The sequence below is a fragment of the Prinia subflava genome, chromosome 5 (assembly GCF_021018805.1).
Source record: "Prinia subflava isolate CZ2003 ecotype Zambia chromosome 5, Cam_Psub_1.2, whole genome shotgun sequence".
NCBI classification, from domain to species: domain Eukaryota; kingdom Metazoa; phylum Chordata; class Aves; order Passeriformes; family Cisticolidae; genus Prinia; species Prinia subflava.
Window position 1 is genome coordinate 47559432 of NC_086251.1, and position 21662 is coordinate 47581093.

The following is a 21662-nucleotide window of genomic DNA, read 5'->3' on the forward strand; positions in this document are numbered from 1 at the left end:
GCAAGCATCTTCCATTTTGCCTCTTCTGCTTCAGAAGAAGCCATCGGTCACTCCTAGTCCAGATTGCCTGCCTTACTGATAACTACTTATGCAAAATGGTCAATAATGAAAAAAAGAAACAATAATAAAATGCAGGGGATTGGCACTTGGTAAAAACCCCAAACAGTTATTTCTATACTGGTCACTATAACGTGTGAAATTATATTGCTGTGACTAGCTGGTGTAATGCAGGAAGTTTAAGAAAAAAAACCCAAAACCAACAAAAAACTCCCCAACATTCCTCCCCCAAAATTCCCCATAAACTCCCAAACCCCACACCATGCATTCCTTTACAGTGGCAATTAGAAAGATCAACCAGTTACTTCCTTCCCTTTGCACGGAATGCAAGATAAGCAAAGAATACTAAAAAAATTAGTCTAAAGAGAAGAATGGAAAACTCTAACCTTTATTCCCCCTCCCCCTTTCATCAAGCTTGCAAAATGAATCTGTTACTAGAATTCTGTTACCTTTCCACTAAACATAACTGACAGCTTGTTAGATCAAAACTAGGAGAACCAGACACCTTTTTTTCCTTGCAAAAGCCACAGAAAATGATTATGTTAAATGAAAGGATGAAAAATTTCAACTGCTCCACCTTGTTCATAAACATCAGTGTTTTTTTTCCTCATGCTGCTGTGTGAAAGACCCACACAATTAACGGGACAGACTACATGAGTCATATATGTACATGTGGGAAACTGGCAAGGCAACTATATATGGAACAATTATCAAGAACAAAGTAAACACAGAAGAAAAATTGGAGGAAAAAATATATCTACTATTTGTTCAATGAAAACAGCTTAAATGTTTGTAATGTTCTGTGAAACATTCCAAGAAGGAAGAAAGAAACAAAGCAATGAAGTTATTCTACACTTTTCTGTACAAAAGTACTACCTGGAACACAGAGTCCAGCTGATTTCTAACAAACCTTCAAACCTCAACAGTGTAGCTGTGGAATGAGCCTCAGAACAGAAACCCCTAAGCCATGAGGATTTTCTCCAGAGTTCAGCAGAGCTCACCTCCTAGGACTTAAGCCTTTTGTATCTCTGCTGTAGATGATTTTCTTCTCCACCAAGGAACTTAATGAGGAACTCTAAAGTTCTTCAGTACCTCTGCTTGGTATTAGGTCTTCCTCTTCAAACTCATAGCTTTGTGTATAAATGGAACTGATTTACAGCATGCAGAAATAAATGGTCTCACTATGTTTTCTTTATTGGCATTTAGAAAGCTTCCTAGAAGAGAAATGTGTACATATTAAGTTCTCTGCAGTTAAAGAAGAAAACAATGCATTAAAAAAAGTTAGGAACTGCTCAGTTAGTATCTTCAGAGAATACTGAGCAGCATGACTCCATTTGTAATTCACAACATGTAAGTCACATAATTTTTTAAAACTAAACATTTCCTTCTGCTTTGGCTTACCAAAAGGCAATTTTATTCCGAAGCAACTATATATCATTAAACAGACATTACTACAAGACCAACAGAGATTGCACAGAAGCCATCTGATTTCACTTCTCTTTATAATTACTATAGAGAAAAAAAAAGGTAGCTCCAGTCCAGTTTAAATGAAGACGTAAATTTGAAGTACCTAACTGCAATATTCTCAGCTGAGGTAATTTGAGATTCTCATTACATTTATTACATAACACAAAATTTACTCTGGTAAATATGTGGCTGCTATCTTTTCAGAAATCAAACTGCCAAACTGTCCATAATGGGGTAAAAAATTTAAAATCAAAATCCGATATGGTAGGTCAATCCAGTAATGAATTTGCCAAGTCTTCCATGAAACATTACTATCCTGGAGAAAAGGGTTTCAAACAGCTCTTAAGGAAAGTACAGCAATTACAAAAACCTTTGCTAGGTTTCAGGCAATAAAAAAAATTCACTATTTGACCTCTATATAAATAAATGCAAAAATTTCTTGCATTATTTTGGTTGATTCTGTACAAGTTAAGTAATTAATTTTATTTAAATATAACTCTTACAACAGTTTCATCTAGGACCTTAATGAAAACGAAGAGGGTTGACAGTTCTAATATAGAACTTCCACAACAGTTACCTTAACACTGACTTAACAAGGTGAGGCATATAAAAAGACTCAGAAATTACACATTTTAAATGGAAGATGTTTATCTCAGATTCACTATGATGATGACTCTTACTCTTTAATATGCAACTTCATTCTTTACCTGCTAAACAAAGTGTACAAGTTATCACAGCAAAATTTACAGAATAATTGACTTTGGCCTTGGTTGTACAAAGACCTATTTACACATTTGAGATATGCAAGCACCTTCCTCCCTTTTAATTCTATACATGTGTTCAAGCTTTAAGTCTACATTTGGATCTACAAGATGCAAGATAAAAAAATCTCTCAAATATACAACTTGGACCATTAGAGCACAGTGTCTTTATATATGCAAATGTATCATTTGCTAAATTACCCGCTCTTCACATGGATGTGAAGCCTCACTTCCACAGTTAACTCCTTGGTGCTGATGGGTTTGACTGCTGAAAACAGCTGCTAGTCTAGGGGGGGTATATCAATTCACTGTGCAAAGAGATCAACGTGCCTCAAATTGCCCCCAAATGCAATTGAACTTGTAAATAAGTGATATGTGTCCAAAAGTACATTAAATAAACACCATTAATTGGGTGTTTTATGTATTTTTTTTAGTTCTGGTTATTGAAGGTAGATGGTAGATCATTTTGATGGAAAAAAAGATCTCAACACCAAAGAGTTAATGCTCTCTATGCATATCTGAAACAACCCAGTATACCTAAGGTTTAAAAATCCTTTAATTTGTCTTGCGACAATCTAGCAACAAGACAGATTTTTTTCTCAGTTAAATATTTAACCCACACCCAAAATGAATGTCTGCTATACAGAAGGCAATTATTCATGTCACCATTAGAATTTCTGAAGCACTGATAAGTACAAGAAAAGCAAGGTACAATTGCAATCAAATACATGTCTTTTTACAGAAGGCCTCATTGTGGTAAACTATATACAACATAGTGTTCTCATTTTCCTTAAAGTGCTTCCATCATCATACTAATCCAAGATTGTCTATTGTTTTAGCAGGTCTTTTAAGACAGCACCAGCACTGGCATCAGGGGACACTGGCAGTGGTGTAAAAGTAGGCAATGCATCAGAAATAGGTTTCATAAGCAGATGTCCAGAACTATTAGCTGGTGTTATGAGAGGCACTGCTGCAGACCGAGGTGCTAAAAATGGATTTGCATCTGGTCTTCTACCCATTCCTGCGACTGGAGAATCTGGAACGTAAAAAAACCCAAACCAACAATGAAAACACTTTGTTAAAAAGCACTCCTAAATCTATTCCTAATTTTCAGCATTTGTTCAGAGAGACGTTCTAAAATTGCCTATTACTTCTGCAAGATATAAGTCCTTGAAAATCTCCTTGCTATGGAATGTAGACACCCTCAAAGACTTTTATCGTCTCTCACAGAACCATAGAATCGTTTAGGTTGGAAAAGACTTAAAATCAAGGCTAGTGTTAACCCAGCAATGCCAAGGCCACTACCAAAATTCTGTAACAGCTCAAGCTACCAAAAAAAAGTGCACATCTGCCAGGCAACATGAACACCCTTTGCAGTTCAGTTCACCTCTGCAATGCCAGACATGAAGTATCTGTCACGCTGACTCCAGCACTGTGCAGAGGTGTAAGGGCCCTGGCACAGGCACTACAATGCAGAGCACAGGAAGGTTTCCCAACACATGGCACAGCTTCCCCAGGGTCAGCCCCAAGAAAACCCCATAAATAAACAGCACTTTGTAACATCCAACTACTTTAGATGAACTGAAAGAGGGGTTTTTAGCATCTCTGTCTCTGTACATACATATAAATATGTAGGGGTTTGGTGTTTGGGGTTTTTTGTTTTTATTTTCTTTTGAGTTTACAGCTAAGTTTCAAACCAAACAAGCTTCTGCAAACTATCAGGCCTATATTAAGGTGAAGTCTTAAACACATATAAAAAAATTAAGAACAAATTGGACCAGCTGAATTGAAGGTTTGAATCTTAAATTACTTAAGACAAAAGTAAATTAATTTAACATGCATAATATAAGCCAAACTGTTCTCTGTCTTAGAAAAATCAAAGTCAACACTCCTGCACAGCTTACAGAAATTTCATACCTGGCCATACACTTAACTGACTTTATTTTGGTCCTCACTGAGCAAGCAGGTTCTACACACCAGAGAGACACTGCAAAGTTGTATTACTTGCATTCTTCACTCCAACACAAGCTGATCAACAGGGATGCTGAAAATCAGGACTGGGTTCACTACTACACCATACAAAGTTGTCTACACAGCAACTGTTTGGCTCTAACGGGTGCTGTTAAATCTTCCCATATTAAAGGGAGTTTGGCCCCTCTAATCTTCTGTATTGAGGATTTAGAAAGTGAGGTATAGATGCAGTTGGAAGGAGAGGTAGGAGAAAGATTGAAAAAAACAAAAAAATGACAAAATAAGACATGGCTGGGGAGAAGAAATCATGTTCATAATTTACAAGTGAGAAAGCACAGAATCATTAAAATCCTCTTGAAAATTCCACCCTTAGTTATTTATGTTCTTTGTAAAGATTTGAATATTACCTTGCATTTGACTGTTGGGTGGACTACTGCTAGTTTTACCAGTTCCTGCTGGTCCTAAAGGTTTCATGTGATGAACAGAGAGCTTCGGTGGAGGAAGGCTTGGGCAAGATTCAGTTTCAAGGAATTTCACAAACAGTTCTGAAAAAGACTGTAAGAAGCTACTAGTTACTATATTTCACTGATGTTCTGGTGTAAATTACTAAGTCAAAAATACATATATACATAAAATAAAAAGCTGTCAACAGGCTGCAACCAATTTTGTACTTCCACTTGGTACTTAGCATTTCTCAGTGAGTGACAATGAAATTTATTTTCAAAAAACACTCTTTGTTGTTCTCACTAAGAGCCTTTTATACAAAATTGATAAACGCTAAAAGTAACACACATACTCTTATCATGGTTCCACCATCAATTTAAGTCATTATTTCAAGAATTCTATCCTATTACTAACATCACAGTATTTCTTTAGTCTTTGCTCAACCAATCTCTCCTCCAGAAACACATAAAACCCAATCCTTTTCTTAAAGCCCATGTATGTTTTATTTCATAAAGAATCTCAAATAAAGGAAGCATGGAATGATTAAGGTGTCAGTAGCATGACAATATAAAATTTGTCTTAGTAAAGCCTGTACTTTTCACACAAAAGCATTCCTTTTTCTCTTCTACAGTTAATTAGACCACAGTCCTTTAATGGCCTATGTGCCTGCACTATTTTAGGGGGAAAAAACCCAATCCTTACACTTCAAGATGATTTACAGGAATCCAGTCTCAACATTTCTAAATCAACTGAGCAAAAAACCAAACTCAATCCAAAAACCCCAATCCCTCAGCGCTAGGTCCTTGAGTACATTATTTGCTGGCCTGCAAAATGGAAAGTTCCACAGATAAACTGCTCCTGTGGATCACGCTATGAGATTTGTTGCTTTACAGGACTTGAAAATTTAAAATATCAGTTTTATATGCTGTACTTAAAAGGTACTAGCTGCAGCAGCTGAAAAGGTTTTTTAATTTAAATTTAAAGGACATATGGGAACACAATCATCAAAATAAGTCATGGTCTTCTATACTGTTGAGTATTGTGGAATTCCATACTCTCACATATATTTAACTTCCAGCATTCATAGTTTGCAAGATGAAATCCATACTGTAAAAAGAGTGATGCCAGGAGCCAGTGGAGCAGTGATTGTCTTCTGTATTAGCCCAAGACTTATCACTGTATAATTTTCAACATCTAAATATTTCCGTAGTGCAGGAAAAAGCCTTTTGCCAAAGCAGTGGCACAAAACAATTAACGCAAGATTACAGCAGCATCAGTAAATGAAGCTCAATACACTGATGAACCAAACATGAGCATTAATATGCAACCTCCTCATTTTTCCACTCAAACCAAGAGAATGAATGATTAATTCTTACACTATTAAAAATGTTCTGATGAGTTGGTCTCAAAGGTGTACTAGGAACACTCTTTGACCCAGCTCCTCCACCAAGCCAGCCAGTCACCCATCTTGTAACTCCTCTTTGCTCTTCAGATAATAACTAGAGAAGTATTTAAAGAAAACAAAGTTAGGAAACAACCAAAATAAATCAGCACATAAAAGAAAGTGAATAAATATGAGCTGCAATACCACATAACAATGTAGCACTCTTACAGATAGATAAAATTTTTTATTATTGTCAAAATCATATTCTCCGCCTCCCAAAGACTGGCAGTCTACAAAACTGTCTCTTTATTTTAAAACATAACCTCCCATTTTTCACAATAGCACAGGTAAGTATTTAACAGGCTTATTTTTCTGTAACTGATACATTACAGCTACCCTACACAACAGCACCAAATTAAATCCTTTCCTTTCTGCATTAGCATTCCTCAGCAAACCTACCCTATTAAAACAATGTTATCAAAAGATTATGATCATCATATAAAAAACATAAAGAAGTCCCACATAAGAAAAGGTGAGATGAAAGAAGAAAAAACACACTTTCCCCATAAAATGTGCAGGGACGTCACATTTAGTTCAACAGCAAGTCATTCTATTTTCAGGTAAGGATACTAAAAAAAAAAGGGAAAAAAGAGAAAAGAATAAAAAGGAAAAAAAAAAAAGAAAAAATAGAAAAAAAAGGAAAAAAGAAAAAAGGGGGAAAAAAAGAAAAAGGGGGAAAAAAAAAAGCACCTAGTTTTCTGCAAAATATTACCTGATCAAGTTCCTCCTTTTTCAGTCCCAAGATACTTCCCATTAACCTTAACACTTCAAGACGTTTATTTTTTGGAGTATGAAAATGTCCAATAAAGAGATTTTTCATCAACAGTCTGCAGGACAAAAGAAGGTACTTTTATACAAGCTGCTATTGTGTAACAGCTGATACCATAGCATTGATGCATTTATTTCTCATACTCTTGCCTAATTTACAGTAATACAAATAAATACATCAAATACAAATAACTAAAAAGTACCTCTTTCTATAAGTTATTACCAATATTGTATGCAGTAAGGTGAGCAAATTTGGATGTACATTCTACCGCCAGGGAAAAGGTTTGTTCTAAGATCTTGATTCGGGAGAGCCTTTAAAAAGAAAGCTCTGTGTAGTCCCAAACCAAGATGTAATGAAGGAGACAGGGGAGCCCATCTGCCTATCCCTGTTTCAGTTCTGTTGGGTAGAGAAGGAAAAAAAAAGGACCAAGGAAGAGATTTACATGACATCCAGGTGATGCTGACATGTGAAAAGGCTTGCTGTTCATACCTTGAATTTTATAAAATACATTTATTAAGAATTATCTCCATTTGCAGAGCTCAGGCTACAGAAATGCAGTTCTACTTTAGAAACACATCAGTGAGCCAAGGTCACATATCTATTCGTTTTACTAATCAAAATTACTATTTATAACCACCAAGCAATTGAAAAATGTCAAAATAATAAAAGTGTAATTACAAGACAACCTACTCTTGCAACTGTGAGTGCTACATCTGTATATCGAGAGGAATAAACCCAAAAACTTAGACCAAATCTTTCACTAAAGACTTACTTGTCAACTTTTCCTTCTGTGCTGTTCATAAGGTTCATTAATTTATTTTGTACATCTTCTAACATTTCTCTTCTGATCTCACCTATAAATGTAATGTCACAGCAAAAGAAACAAAAACCAAAATTTTGAAACATTGTGGCAAAATTTATCAATAATACATACCTTCATAAATATTGCTATGGTGCTTTTAAATAAAAAACAAAACCATAAAATCAATATGATTTTTTCATAAAAAGGTGTTAATTTAGTAAGTCATTGCTGTTGGAAATCACAAGCTGAAATTGCAGGAATGATACTCAAAGCTGAAGTACAAGAACAAACATTAAATAAAACCATAGCAGAAGGTCTGATCAACTGCTCTTTTCTATCTAAATAATACAGAACTGGAAAAAAACTCCTCAGCAAGGTGTGTAGTCCTGTGGTGGCAATCCTCTTCACAATGACCAAGCTCCATGCTGGCATCAGGTCCTTCTGATCTCTGTCCTTAACCTCCAATATCACCCAAGCCCAGGTATTCTGTGTACCCCACTATCAGATTGCTACAGCCTTTGAACACCAAGGAGTTCTCAGGTTTCCTAGATGAATTACTGGTTAGCAGAGCAACATCAGGAGCTTACTGAGGGTCTGTTCTGCTTGGACCTTTCCCACTGCTGTGACTGCTGCAAGCTCTGGAAACAGCATGCTGGGACACACTTAAGCATTGTAGAAACAGTGCTGTGCTTCATAATTCAGAATACTGGCAAGAGAGGCAGATATATGCAAGATTACCCATACTCTTGGGAACAAAAACATGGAAGAGATGAAATGCCACTGCTATGTGAACCAAAAACAAGACAGGGAAAAATGGCAAACACTTCAGTCAGGCCTCATGGCCTGTAAGCTGAATAAATAGGCCAGAATTATAAGTCAATGAATGTGAGGTGACCTAAGACCATAAAGACCACAAAAACCTAATTTCTCACCAAACTGGGGTTGTGCAAGATACTGCCTCTGAAGCCTAATAAATGTACAATTAAGCCTTACTCACACACAAAAACTTGACAAATATACTATGACATGGACTATCCATGTGAAGACCAACTCAAGCCTATAGATACAAGCAGACAGGATGAACTTTTTTCCCCTTCTCCCTCTATGAGGTTTAATGCTTACCTCCAAATCCTCTGGAAAAACTGCTGATCAACTTAAGTTTTTAACAATTTTTGGGCTCACATTAATTAAAAATGCTTCATAAAGAAGCCACAAAAGATACACTTTTATTTTATCTATCTCACAGTTAATTTCTAAAAAGCCTCAACATCTTTGTAAGAAAAATGACTTTTATGAATTTTTACAACGTTCAAATAATCTGTGGTGCATGAAAAGGATTCCACTCATTTCTACAACTGTCAGTCTTTAATAAGTGCATGCCACAACTGTGTTGACAAAACATGGTTCTCAATTAACACCAATAACTCAATGAGAATTCACAAAGAGATTTTGTATATATACACATCAAAGAGCCAGTATGTGAAATGGATACAACCTAATATGCCCTGTTCAAATACTCCACATCTTTATACAAACATTTTAGTTCACAAATAGGAATTTTAAGGAGTACCGAATAGAACAAACTAACTAATGTCATGCTGGGAAGGATCTTATTCAAGGAGCACACAGAGTAAGCTCCTTGTTCAAAGCAAGTTAAAAACTAAAGCAAAACATGTATTACACAACAATATCTCTTGTAACAACTACATCCATATGCATCAAAATCCATTCCAATAATGTGATTGCTCTTCAGCACTCCTCTCTCAACACACCAGGGTGAGGCACAGGAGAATCAATTCATGGTTTCAAGGCTGACATTTCCTTAAAATTATGCTGCTTTGTAAATACGGTTAAATATGACACCAATACTTGAAGGAAAACATATGCAATACAATTATAGAATGATACATTCTATATAAATATAGAATGATGCATAGGTGAGTTGTTCTTTGGATGTCCACAGAACAGAAGGGAATAAAGAGAGTTATACTACCAATGCCACAAAAAGATAAACAAGAAGCAATTGAAAACAAATTTCAATTAAATTTTAGATTGTTGCTATTTCTCTACAACGCAAGACAATTTTGAGTTGCTTTTTCAATTTTTATTCACTTCATTTATTCCTTTATGATGGATTTTAAAACAAAAGTATGAACAATTTAAATGAAAAGTATTAATAATTTAAATAAAAAAATATTTTATATCAAAAAGGGTAAACTTTTCAGGATCACTACACAGCTATATTCTATCCACAGTGACTATGCAACTTTATCATTAAACGTATTTTTTAAATTTCCCTCTAAAATAGAACCCTGCAGCTGAAAAGAACTTAAACACGTACTTCAGGTACATTAAAACACTAAGTAACAAAAAGGTCCTGAGCCAAAATTCAGCATGGACTGCTGTAAACCAGACATTTACAGTCTCCAATAATTTGTTAACCATTTATGGCAGAAAACTGCATCTGGTACAATTTTTCCATTAAAATCACTTCTCCTGCCAAAAAAATCTATAAAGGAATCCTTCAAAAGATTTGGCTAACAAAACTGTGTCTGGGAATGTATTTGGCCAATTTGCAATAAGACATTTTATGTTTTCTTGTATAAATAGAGAATACGAAGTGATATTTTTTCCTATAAAAATCATGATTTACAACAAGGTTAAAGTGTTGTTTCCTTAATGCAACAATTCCATTTCAACTTCTTTATCAAGTAAATTGCTTGCCAATACAACACTGCTTGATACTCCATTTTCTCTCTGAGTTTAAACCCCTCCTGTTTTCTTATGCAAGGGTTTAACATCAAAATTAATGAAGAAGTTCCCATTTAAGAGTGCAGTATTTGCCTATGCCAAAGCTAATTTTAATCCAGCATGTTTGTGAGCCTTTGCTATGAATGTCTGTAGTGAGATACAGATATACAGATCAGTCAATTCAAAACCAGATCAGTAGTTGTACATTATGCAGCAGTTTGAAATTGAATTTAGCTTGTAAAATTCAAATGTGAACTCAGGGAGCACTTCTATGCCCACCTGGATGCCAAATTGCACTTAAAAGAGAACTAAATTGAAGTAAGTACAAATTCAAATATGTAGCAGAAAAGTCATAACTTTTTTGTAGAGTTCTTGCTGGCATTCTGAAGACTTTCAAATGAGATCTGACACCACCTATGTGTCATAAGCAAGAATGCTTCAAGAAAACATCACTTATTACAAGAGTAAGACTGATTATCATTTAAAAAGGAATAGCAATAATTAGTTGCATATGTTCAAAGCATGAGTTACCAGTGTATCCAGCAGAGATGGCAGTCACATCTGTGCAAGAGCTGCTGCCTCTGTATCTCTTGTCAGCTGCACACCTTTACCTCACTGTACTCCTGTATCCATGTCAAATATGGTAGCTACTTTGGAAAATCTGACAATATTTGGTATTTCACCAACTTTTAAGACACTTACAGAGCTAAATCAAGTGTCTTGGTATTTACAGGAAAAAAAAAACAAACCCAGAAAACTTGTACAGGGCTTTCTTTTGAGAAAGATCTCTAACAGAAGGTAAACATACTTTTTAATATTTGCTTTATAAACAAGGAAGCCCTCAGGATGTGGCACAGAATTAGTCTCTCTTAGGATATGAATTTTGGTGAGTTTCTAGGAATACTACATTGTTTCCTCAGCTCCTTGAAATATTTTAAGCAGAAATGAAAAAAATGTAGTTACCTTCTTTCTTAAGCTCTTCAATCTGCTCCTCTTTGATGTCAAGCTGCTCAGTAAGCCTTGATGCTGCATCCAAGGCAGCATTTGCCTCTTCTAAACTCACCTAAATAGAGGGTAGAAAAGAGACAAAAAGAGAAGCAGGAAGATCACTATCAGAATTGCCCTAATACCACACACATCAGACATAACAGCTGAAGACACTGCAACCACTTCTTCATATAACTGGATTGTAAACATCCTCAGAAAACAGAGGCTCAGCAGAAGAATGCTACTTTGTTTGCTCAGTGAAGAATTACAATTTAGTTTCACAAGATTCAAATTCATTACTCAGCCCACCTGCAGTGATACAACTTTTTCTTCCAGGTTTTCTGCTTTCTTCTTCCATTCTGCACTCTGCTTTTGGTGTCTCTCCAGCTCTGCTGAATACATAGCTTTCTCTTCTAAAGGATTAAAAGTAAGAGACAAAACAAAACTATCTTAATTTACAACATGTAACTCTTCTAGGGAAATGCAATTGAAAAACCTCAGCATTATCATATCTGAGGTAGAGGTGGAATTCAAATTTCATAAATGCGATATTGATCAACAGTTTTCACAGAACTGGTTTTTAAAGTTTTTTAACAGACAACCGATTCTGAAGTTCAGGCTATCAAAAAGGAAACGAGGTAAATAACACTTCAAAAGCACCAAAATACGGCAACTATTCCAGTTGCAAAATACTTGTTGCAATCGTTGCTATTTCTTGACAACCTTACCCTGCTGGAACTGCTCTAGCACCATCTGCAGGTTGGCCAGAGACAGCGCATACTGCTTCACTTGGTCCTGGGAGATGGTCAGCTGCAGCATGGTTTCATCTCTCTGCTTGGAAACTAGGTTTAGCTGCTCTTGCAAAGATTCAACTTGCAGACTAGCCTGATGACTTAATGAAAAAAAAGACACATTACTTAAGTAACAGAAGTTATCACAGAGAAAATTTAATCCCAGTTTACCAAAAATTTTTCAGCTCAATTTACAAAAATTACGGCACTTTCCCCCTCAATTCCTCTTTAAAACCAACAAACAAAACATAAAAAGAAATTTTGAAGAAGTCTGGCAACAAAATTTTTACAATAAAAAGAAAAAAACCCTATTAACCCATTTTATTTGAATTGTATTAGAAAAAAATCCTAGTTTTTTGTTATTATAACAGCATCTTTACAAAAAAAAAAAAAAGAATCTATATCTTCCTAGTTGTCTGATTCAATTACTATGAATCAGTAGGTCTTTCTACCAGTTTTTACTTTTAAACCCAGTCTCCAAGAACTCAGTGTATCTTGCTTATGATTGAATGTTCCATTTAGTTTCCATTTTAGTTTTAGAATGTTCCATTCTGCAAAAATATTCCCACCTCCCAGATTCTGCTACCCATGAGAAATCCAATGCATCTTGCTCTATATGTCTACACTAAGAAGAAGGAAGTTCTCAGCAGTGTATACTTGCCATGGTATCAGGCCCAAAGTAAGAATGTGTATGTGTCTTGAAAGCAATTCAAAAGGCATGAGGCTCACATCTGTGCATTGAAGTGTACAAAGTAAGACTTTTATACACTCAAGTGTATAAAAAGATATTGAAATATCTTTTCAATGAAACCTTGACTTGAAAGTCACTCTTCTAACACACAACTAAATTCATGGGTTAAGGATTTTTTTTTCTAGTTCTAAGCACTGTTGAGAATAGTTGCTACTAAAAGGAGAAATACATTAAATTCTCAAAAGTAGACAAGTGTATTTCAAATCACCCTCTTCATTCTGAGTAATGAAAGTTTGTATCTTTTCGTTTCCTCAAGTGCTTAGTATGCTACAGGATGGCAGCTCAGTATAACAGAGGCATCAGCACCAGTTTAATTAACTGTGATATTTAAAGGACTACCTGGCATTCTCCACTGCAGTTGATGAGGATGCAAGTTTTTCTTCCAAAATCAAAACCTTTTTTCTTAGCTTGACCTCTCTGTCCTCTGCAGCTAAAGCTTCTCTGGTGTAGGAGTCTTCCATTTCTAAAAGGTGATTCCGCAGCCTCTCCAGTTCCTGATTTAGGCGCTGCTCCTTCTCATGCAAATGCTGCACCTGTGTAGAACATACCTTAAGTTGCTTGGACTATCACTTCTTATAAAAAAGAAATTAAGCAAAAGTAACACATGCCCATTGAAACACATTGCAGGTGTATTAATTTTGAGTGCCTTAAACAAGTGATTGGTACGAAAATAATCCAAAAAAATATTATAGATGCAATTTCTTATTCGTTTTTCATTTATTTCTTGCAGCTAGAAATTATTTGGTGGTACCTCACTCTGCAGGGCATTGCTCTCCATTTGCTTCTGTTTGAGTGCTAGCATGACCTGGTCTCTCTCTTGCTGAAAAGTAACCGCCTTTTCCTGCATTGATTTAACTTCATTTAATAGCTGATTCAATTCTCCTGTCTTGCCCTGTTGAAGACATAAACAAGTACTTCAAACATGGCCAGCCAACAATTTTACCAGAGGCATAGTCTTTAGCAGGAAGATACTACACATCAACAAGGAAAAAGGCAGGACATCTATGGCCTTGCAACACAGAAAAACAACCAGAAAGAGTATTATTTTGAACCTGTCCAGTTTGAAGAGACAGTCATAAGTATGAGCGTACATACCTGTTCCTTGTCTTTCAACAGCTTCTCAAAAGCAAGAGCTTTTTCCTTCATTGAGTGAGACTCAAACTCTTTCTCTTTCAACATCATTGAAAATTGCATATTCGTCTCCTGAAGTGCACGGAATTCTGTTTCTTTTTCCCTGCACCTTGCAACTATACTTTCATTTTCTTCTTTCAGTTTTCGAATATCCATTTCTAAAATTAAATTTCTTTCTTTTAGATTAGTTACAGCTTGCTTTAAAAGCTCATTTTCATTTTCTTTGTTACTAAGATTTTCACTCACGGAAAGTAACTGATCACTTTTAGATTTAATTAATATATCTTTTTCCCTAAGTGACTTCTGTAACACATCATGTTTTTCTCTGATCTGCCTCATCTCTGATTCAGTCCCCTCCTGACTCTTTCTTTCAATCTCTGATGCTGTAGCAACAGAATCAGATAATCGCTGATTGTTTTCCTGAAGAGTCCTAATAGTTGAATCTTTTTCTTGTAGCTTTTTTTTCAGTTGTTCCAGCTCATTTTGAAGGAGCTTACACTCCTCACTAAGTGCTTCAGGACGACTGTGTTGAACACCTGAAAGCTGTGAAACGCTGGAAGCTGTTGCCATAGACGGTGTTACCAAATCTAGTTTGCTCAGGAGAAGATCCTTAGTGTTATAAAGCTGCCCTATGCTGTGTTGAACTTGTGCTAATTCCTGACTAAAACTTTTCAGCTTTTTCTCATTCTGTTCATAACTCTGAATCAAGCCATTATAATCTACCTGCAGCCTTGAAGTACTATCGCTTTCAAGTGAAATTTGTGCTTGCAGCTTGTGTAACTCTTCTTGGAGGTGAGCTGACTCATGCTGCATGTTCTGGACCGTGGTTATTACTTGTTGTTTCCACTCTTGCATTTTCTTTACTTGCTGTTTTAGTTTATCACGTTCTTGCAGAAGCTCCTCAAACTGGTTACTGTTCACACCCCCTGCCCCATTATCAGCACCTGTACTGGATGTCTGCAAGACAGTCAATAAGGTTTGGCATTTCTGACTTAGGGCATCTATTTCAATGTCTTTTTCTCGAATGATACGGGATAAATTCTGAATAGTTTCTCTAGACATGTCTTGACTGCTGTTTTCAGATCTATTGGATAACCTTCGGTTCTCCTCTTGCAACCTCACCAAAGCTGCTTCTTTAGCAGCGACCATGTCCATGATATTACGATACTCTGTTTTTAACTGACTGTTTTCCCGTGTCTTTTCACTCAGAACTGCTAGTACTTGCTCTCTTTCCAGAACATAAGCTTGCAGCTGCTGCTGGAGGGAAAGAACATCCTGCCTGTAGGAAGCTGAGGAAACTCTAGCATTAAGAGCTTGTATTTCTAAATCCTTCTCTTGAATGATCCGAGTAAGTTTACCGACTTCATCCTTAGACAACTGATCAATTTGCTGACTTAGGGAAACATTCTTTTCATTTAACAGCTTAATCTCCATCTCCCTTTCTTTGATACCTTTCACCAGTCTTTCAATTTCAGCTTTAGATAAGTCATGTTTTTCATTTCCATTTTCTCCATTAATAGTCTGAACTTTGGTTTCCCGAAAAAGATCAGAAGAATCAGTCTGAATAATCTGCCTCTCTTTGTGCAACTGAGTTTTAATTTGTTCAATTGTTTTCTGCAAATTTTTGATTTCCTCATCTTTTTCTAAAAAGAGTCTTTCATGTGTGACATTCATTTGCTCACACTGAAATTTGGACTCATCTATTTCCTTTCGCTGCTCCTGCAGTGACTGCTGAAGTTTCACTGTTGCTTGATTCTGATCTTCTATTGTTTTTTTGTGAACTTTTATTTCTTCTTCAAGATTATTCTTTATCACTTTTAACTGTGTTACCTCACTTTCAAGTTCAATAATAATATCTAAAGTTTTAGGTTCAACCACAGGTGTAGATCTACTTTGCTGATCCTTAAGGCGTTCGATTTCTTCTTTCAAATGATTATTTTCTTCCTTCATGACTGCAAGGCTTCTGTCTTTTTCCTCCAAGTTCTGTTTTAACACATCCTGATTTTTTGAAACTTTCATATACTCCTCAAGTTCCTGCTTAACCTCTAAGGCTTGATTTTTGTATTTTTCAATGAATACCTCTTTCTCTTTTATTAGATCTGTCAACTGCTTTTGTCCTCCTAAGCTAGTAGTCAACATTTCTTTTGTTTCTTGATGGTCGATTTCCATCTGCTCAATGGTCCTTTTAAGCTCAGCAATCTTGAAGTCTTTCTCTTGATGAAGCTTAACCAGGCGCTGGTGCTCAAGCTGCAATGCCGTGGTATCCATACTACGCGCGTTTGATAACTCCTCAATAGTTTGTTTATAATTACGTGCTTGTTCCAAAAGCCTCTTCTCTGTCTCGTTTAATTCACCCTCCAACTGTCTTTTTTCCATTTTCAAAGCCTCCACAACAGCGTCTTTTTCCAAATAAACTTTCTTTTTCTCAGAAATGGCATCACTTAACTCCTGTTTTAGTTCCTCAATGGCTGCTATTAGCTTTCCATTTTCTGTTCTGAGATTAGACAGGGATTTCTGTAGATCTTCATTTATTTGTTTATTTTCCGAAACATCATTCTGTAGTTTTGCAATTTCTACTTCTCTTTCTTTCAGAATCAGATCTTGACAAGTGTAGTTAGACTCCTCATTACTTTTTTCTGTTAACTTGCTCAAGGATACACGAAGTTCCTCCTCTTTTTCTTTTAGTCTCTCTTGCAACTCTCCAATTTCTTTTTTACTATGTGAATTACAGTCCTGGGCTTTCCTTAATTGTTCCTGAAGATCTTTAATATCATCTTGTAGCTGCTGCTTAGTTATATGCAAATCATTAAGTGCATATGAACAGTGGCTTAGTTTTTCTTTCTGACTATCTAACTCTTTAATAGTTTTCATCTTCTCAGTTTCTAATTCTGATACTTTTTTTCTTTCACAATCTATGTCAAGTTTCAGCTGTTTGATGATACTTTCAGCTTCTGTGTGTTGCTTTGACAGCTGCTCTTTCAGTGTAATCACATGCTGGAAATGAACACAGAATTCATTAGGGCAGTAAAACCAGCTGAACTATGCATTTCATTCACTTTTATCCTCTAAACAATAAAAAAATTTGAGAGGGGGGAAAAAAGTGTTTCTTAGTAGCCAACATAGCTGGCAAGTAGGATCAACCAGTCAATGCTAAATTAATTAAAACCAAATATCAAATAAGGACAGATTACATTTCACTACAAAAAAAAATCACCCCTACAAGAACCTTAACTACCTAAATGAAGAAATAAAAGAAGAACTACTTAAAAAAAAGAACTGTCAGAATTTGCCAAGACATTTGGAATTCAGCAAACATCCATTACTTAAAAAAAAAGGTGGCATTACATTTAAATTATCTGTATATTCTATTTTCAACTTTTTGTTTCAACATACTTATTTGGATTCATTTCATAGGTGAGATGATTCACTGGTAAATCAATAATTGAAAACACATGGCTTGCAACTCAAATTTACAGGTCAAATATACTGGAACAGTGACAAAAAGATAAAATTTAATTCTGATTATATATAACTGGTGACTTTTTTACTCCACAAATACTCATATTATAAAGAATTTGCAATAAAGTAACTTAAATGATCAACATAATTAAAAATTAAAAAAGGAAAAGTTTCAAAAATCCTTGTAATGCATACTGTCATAAGACAGATCAGAATATTACCAGGATAAATTTCATCAGAAATGTTGCAATGAAAAACCTGGGACGATTTTACTGCACTTTGTAAAGTAACATCTCTTATGGACAGCTGACATGCCATATTACTTCTTTGTCTATAACAAGTGGGCTTTACTTGTACTTCTGAATTTCCCATTGAGATGGTAGATATAGAGAAATACTGGCCCCAAGTATTTATTTTTAGGCCTAAAAAGATAATTTATATTTCTCTGCTATCTATGTTCAAAGATCAACCTAAAAGACAAACACACGCACACAGAATTCTAAACATTTATTTAGCAGTTCAATAATTGGTTGTAGTATTTATTACCTGAGTAGCTTCTTGATTCTGCCTGTCTAGTTCTTCCAACTCTGCTATTAATGTTTCTCTTTCAGCAACACTTTCATTTAATTCATGTTCTTTCCTTTCCAAATCTTGTCTTAACTGATTTATTTCTAAATTCTGATCCTCTGTATTCGAAGAAAGAATATTCTCATGTTTATGTTGTGCACTTGTCAATTCCTTCTCAAGTCCCTCAAAATAAAAAAAAAAATTGTAAATATCAGACTTTATCTTGCTGAAATTATGTTAGAATCTCTAACCCTACAAGAATACAACCCCAGTTAAACACTCTTTGCTGTGAAGTATTTCTCTCTACCATTCATACATACACATTTATTTCTTCATCACTTGGTTTAGGAGTGCAGTTTATAACTTTTTATAAACTCCTGCACAAAAAGCCATGGTATGGTAAGAAGTTATATCCACCTCTATGGATTGACTGGGATAAAGTATTTTAGCTACAAGAGCCACCCTAAACACAGCAGGCTGCATGGTGAGACAGGAATTTTTAATCAAGGGGATCTAAACAACATCATTATGAAAAATGCTATGGGAACTCTTGAATGAATGCAAAACACAGGAAAACTCAGTTGAAAAATATTACTGGATACAAAGTAAAACAAACCAAATCCCTCAAGTCTGAGAGTTTATAAACTCTCAAGAGTTTATAAAAGACAACAATGCTAAAAACTAAAGGTGTGTTATGTTCCACTGCTTCACTTCATCAGTAAGATGGAAGGCAGTATTATTATGAGTACTACAACAAGTAAGTGCCAAAACTGAAACATGCTAAAGCAGAAGTGAAAAATGACATATTTTACAGAATGTAGCATTAGTACTTTAAAAATGTATGTTACAGACTTCTAGGTAACATGAGATGGGTGGAACTTGAACAGTTTTACTAATAGAATGCACTGTGGAGTTCCACAAGTAAAAATGTATTGTTTCTATAAATTCCACGTATAATTACAGAATTCAACTACAATTATTTCCTTTTACATTACAATGTTACTTATGTAGAAATGCAAATGTTCAAAAAAACCCCAAACAATAAAACAACAAGCTACCAAAATATGTTTTCCATCAGTTATTATTGTTATGAACTTTTTTGTTGGCTTAATTTAGAAATTGCTTTACCTGATTTAAACTGGAAAGTCTTGCTATTTCATTTTGTGCTTCTAGAAAGGAAAATGAAATCAAATAGACAAATCACTACTCTTCAAACAACAATAAAACAAAATCATTCTCCCACCTTGCCCAAACAGAACTCTGCTGCTCAGAAGAGAACAGTTTCACAGCATTTTGTGATGACAAGCATCAGTGCCATAAAAGATTCAAACATACCTTTAGTCACCACTTCAAAGCTGAGTATTACTTGCACAGCTGATCCCACATTAGGGGGACATTGGTACTAGAGTTTATCAGTTATGAAATATGAAAATATTTTCAACCTACAGATGTTTCTTAAGCAGGTTATGTTAGTGTTTCCTTAAGGAGAAGATACTAGCAACTGAGTACCTTTATATACACACACAAAAATGTACTTTTTGAATTTAAACAAAATTTCTATTGAGGCTTACTTAGTTTTATAGAAAAACCCCTACCAAACGGTTGGCAGACATGATTGCTCCCCTCATCAGAAATCCCCATGATAGACACACTAGTCCTAACAACGTTCTCTTTTCTGCTTCACTTTACTGCAATGGACAATGCTTTTCTAAAACAGCAATACTTTAAAGGTACATATCCTCATATTCAAAGTGAAAACCTGTGAAAATATACTAAAAATAAAAAATAATAATTAAAAAAATCACAGTCTTAGTACCTAACAATGCTTGCTGTAGGCTGACAACATCTTGTGGTAGTGATGTCTTTGATTGGAGCTGTTTCTGTTCTTTCAGGACAGCATCTTGCTCTGCCACAGATCTTTGAAGCTCATAAAAGTCAGATTTAAGCTTTTCATAATCTTGTGCTATTTGGGTTTTTTCTAGCTTTGCAAATTCTTGCTCTTTCAGAAGATTTTTGTTTTCTGCTTTGGCAGAAGATAATTTGTGATTTAATTTTCTTATTTCATCCTCTAGGTCCTTTACAACCTGCAACTCTTCCACCTGTCCTCCATCCAGACTCTGAGCTCTTTTTTTCTGTTCAGTAATTTTAGACTCATCCATGGAATCAGTGCTCACACCATCTAAAAGACAAAAGAGATTATTTGCAATATTAACCAACATCATCACTCTAGATCTTTTATTTCTATTCTTTCACCCCTTCTCCTGACAGAGGGAGACAAACAAAGACATGGTCATCATCAATGGAAAGCTTGGTTAAATAGGTTTAACATGTGAAGGTGTGCTATACATATTACAGGTATCACAAGTAGCTTTTTAAATACTTTCACATGCCTGGCTCAAAAAAATTTTAAATGGTGTTGCAAGACATATTTTATTTGTAATTTAAGTAGAATATACTTGATCCCCACCTCTCTTGATGAGGAGATGACAATCTAATTTATCAGGATTTGGAATCTCTCAATTTTCTAAGAAAAATTTCTCAAACCCCATCTATTCAGATTGATGCAAAATCCATTTATAATTTAATTAATTACATTTCAAAGGTTTGCCATATGGTTGTTATAGGGAATAACTGGCTCCAAATAATTTGCTAAATGATGCACAAAGGTTTTCAACTGAAGAAAAACAATTTTCAGAATTAACCCTTTTACAGATCCATCAAACTGTCATTCTGTACTGATATTCATATTTCTGTACAGTATTCTATAATTTCCAGGTAAATTACAGTGTACAAAAAGGCATCATTAGAAGAATACAGGAAAAAAAAAGTTAAATGAAAGCACACTACTTGTGAATTCACTTCTGTGTCAGCTCAAACGCTTGACCCTGTCCTAGTCCCTATTACGTTGTCAGACAGAATGAACAAAATAAAAATACTCTAGTTCTTCAAAAGCCACTAGCAGTATTTATTTTGCAAATAAGTGGTAATGTAAAAAATAAAGGACTTCTGCCCTCAACTTCCTTAAATTAGTCCTGCTGGTGTACACTTAACAGGTACCTGGTTTCAAGAAATAAATTCCCTATCAGTAGTACCTTTAGGGTTAGAGAAGTTGTGAAAATACTTCCCCTCTTTCCAAGAAGGGAATAGATTCCTTGTTCCAAAAGGAGAGTATATACTCTTTAGAAGTCCAAGTTTTACCAGGTAAACATGGAGGTTCACAGGCACAGCTTATGTATTTGTGCAAAGAAGCCTCTCAAGGAAACCTGACATGACTATTTTTAGGGAGTATGAAATACTTACAAGGCAAAATAAAGTTATTTGTGGGAACTACTGAGCTTCTACACTGTAGTTATGCCACACACTAAGGTGTGGTCCTCACAGCAATCACAGAACCACAGCATAGTTTGGGTTGGAAGGGCCTTTAGAACATCCAGTTTCAACACCTGATCATGGGCAGGGATGCCACCCACAAGACCAGGCTGCTCAAGGTCCTATCCAATCTGGCCGTGA

At 35.4% G+C, this 21662-nt stretch overlaps 1 protein-coding gene across 1 annotated transcript in view; it reads right to left on the reverse strand.

Annotated features, from left to right (window-relative positions):
- Positions 1-1228: 1228 nt before the first annotated feature.
- The window catches only part of TRIP11 (thyroid hormone receptor interactor 11), a 30293-nt gene continuing 9859 nt past the window's right edge, over positions 1229-21662 (reverse strand). The window contains exons 7-20 of the mRNA XM_063399237.1: positions 19969-20331; positions 19281-19321; positions 18132-18335; positions 14091-17120; positions 13747-13887; positions 13335-13528; positions 12182-12345; positions 11763-11866; positions 11430-11529; positions 7686-7767; positions 6857-6971; positions 6077-6199; positions 4664-4811; positions 1229-3321 (exon numbers count right to left, since the gene is read on the reverse strand). Coding sequence (XP_063255307.1) covers positions 3113-3321; positions 4664-4811; positions 6077-6199; positions 6857-6971; positions 7686-7767; positions 11430-11529; positions 11763-11866; positions 12182-12345; positions 13335-13528; positions 13747-13887; positions 14091-17120; positions 18132-18335; positions 19281-19321; positions 19969-20331 — 5018 coding nt within the window. The 3' untranslated portion in view covers positions 1229-3112. The remainder of the gene's footprint in view (positions 3322-4663; positions 4812-6076; positions 6200-6856; positions 6972-7685; positions 7768-11429; positions 11530-11762; positions 11867-12181; positions 12346-13334; positions 13529-13746; positions 13888-14090; positions 17121-18131; positions 18336-19280; positions 19322-19968; positions 20332-21662) is intronic.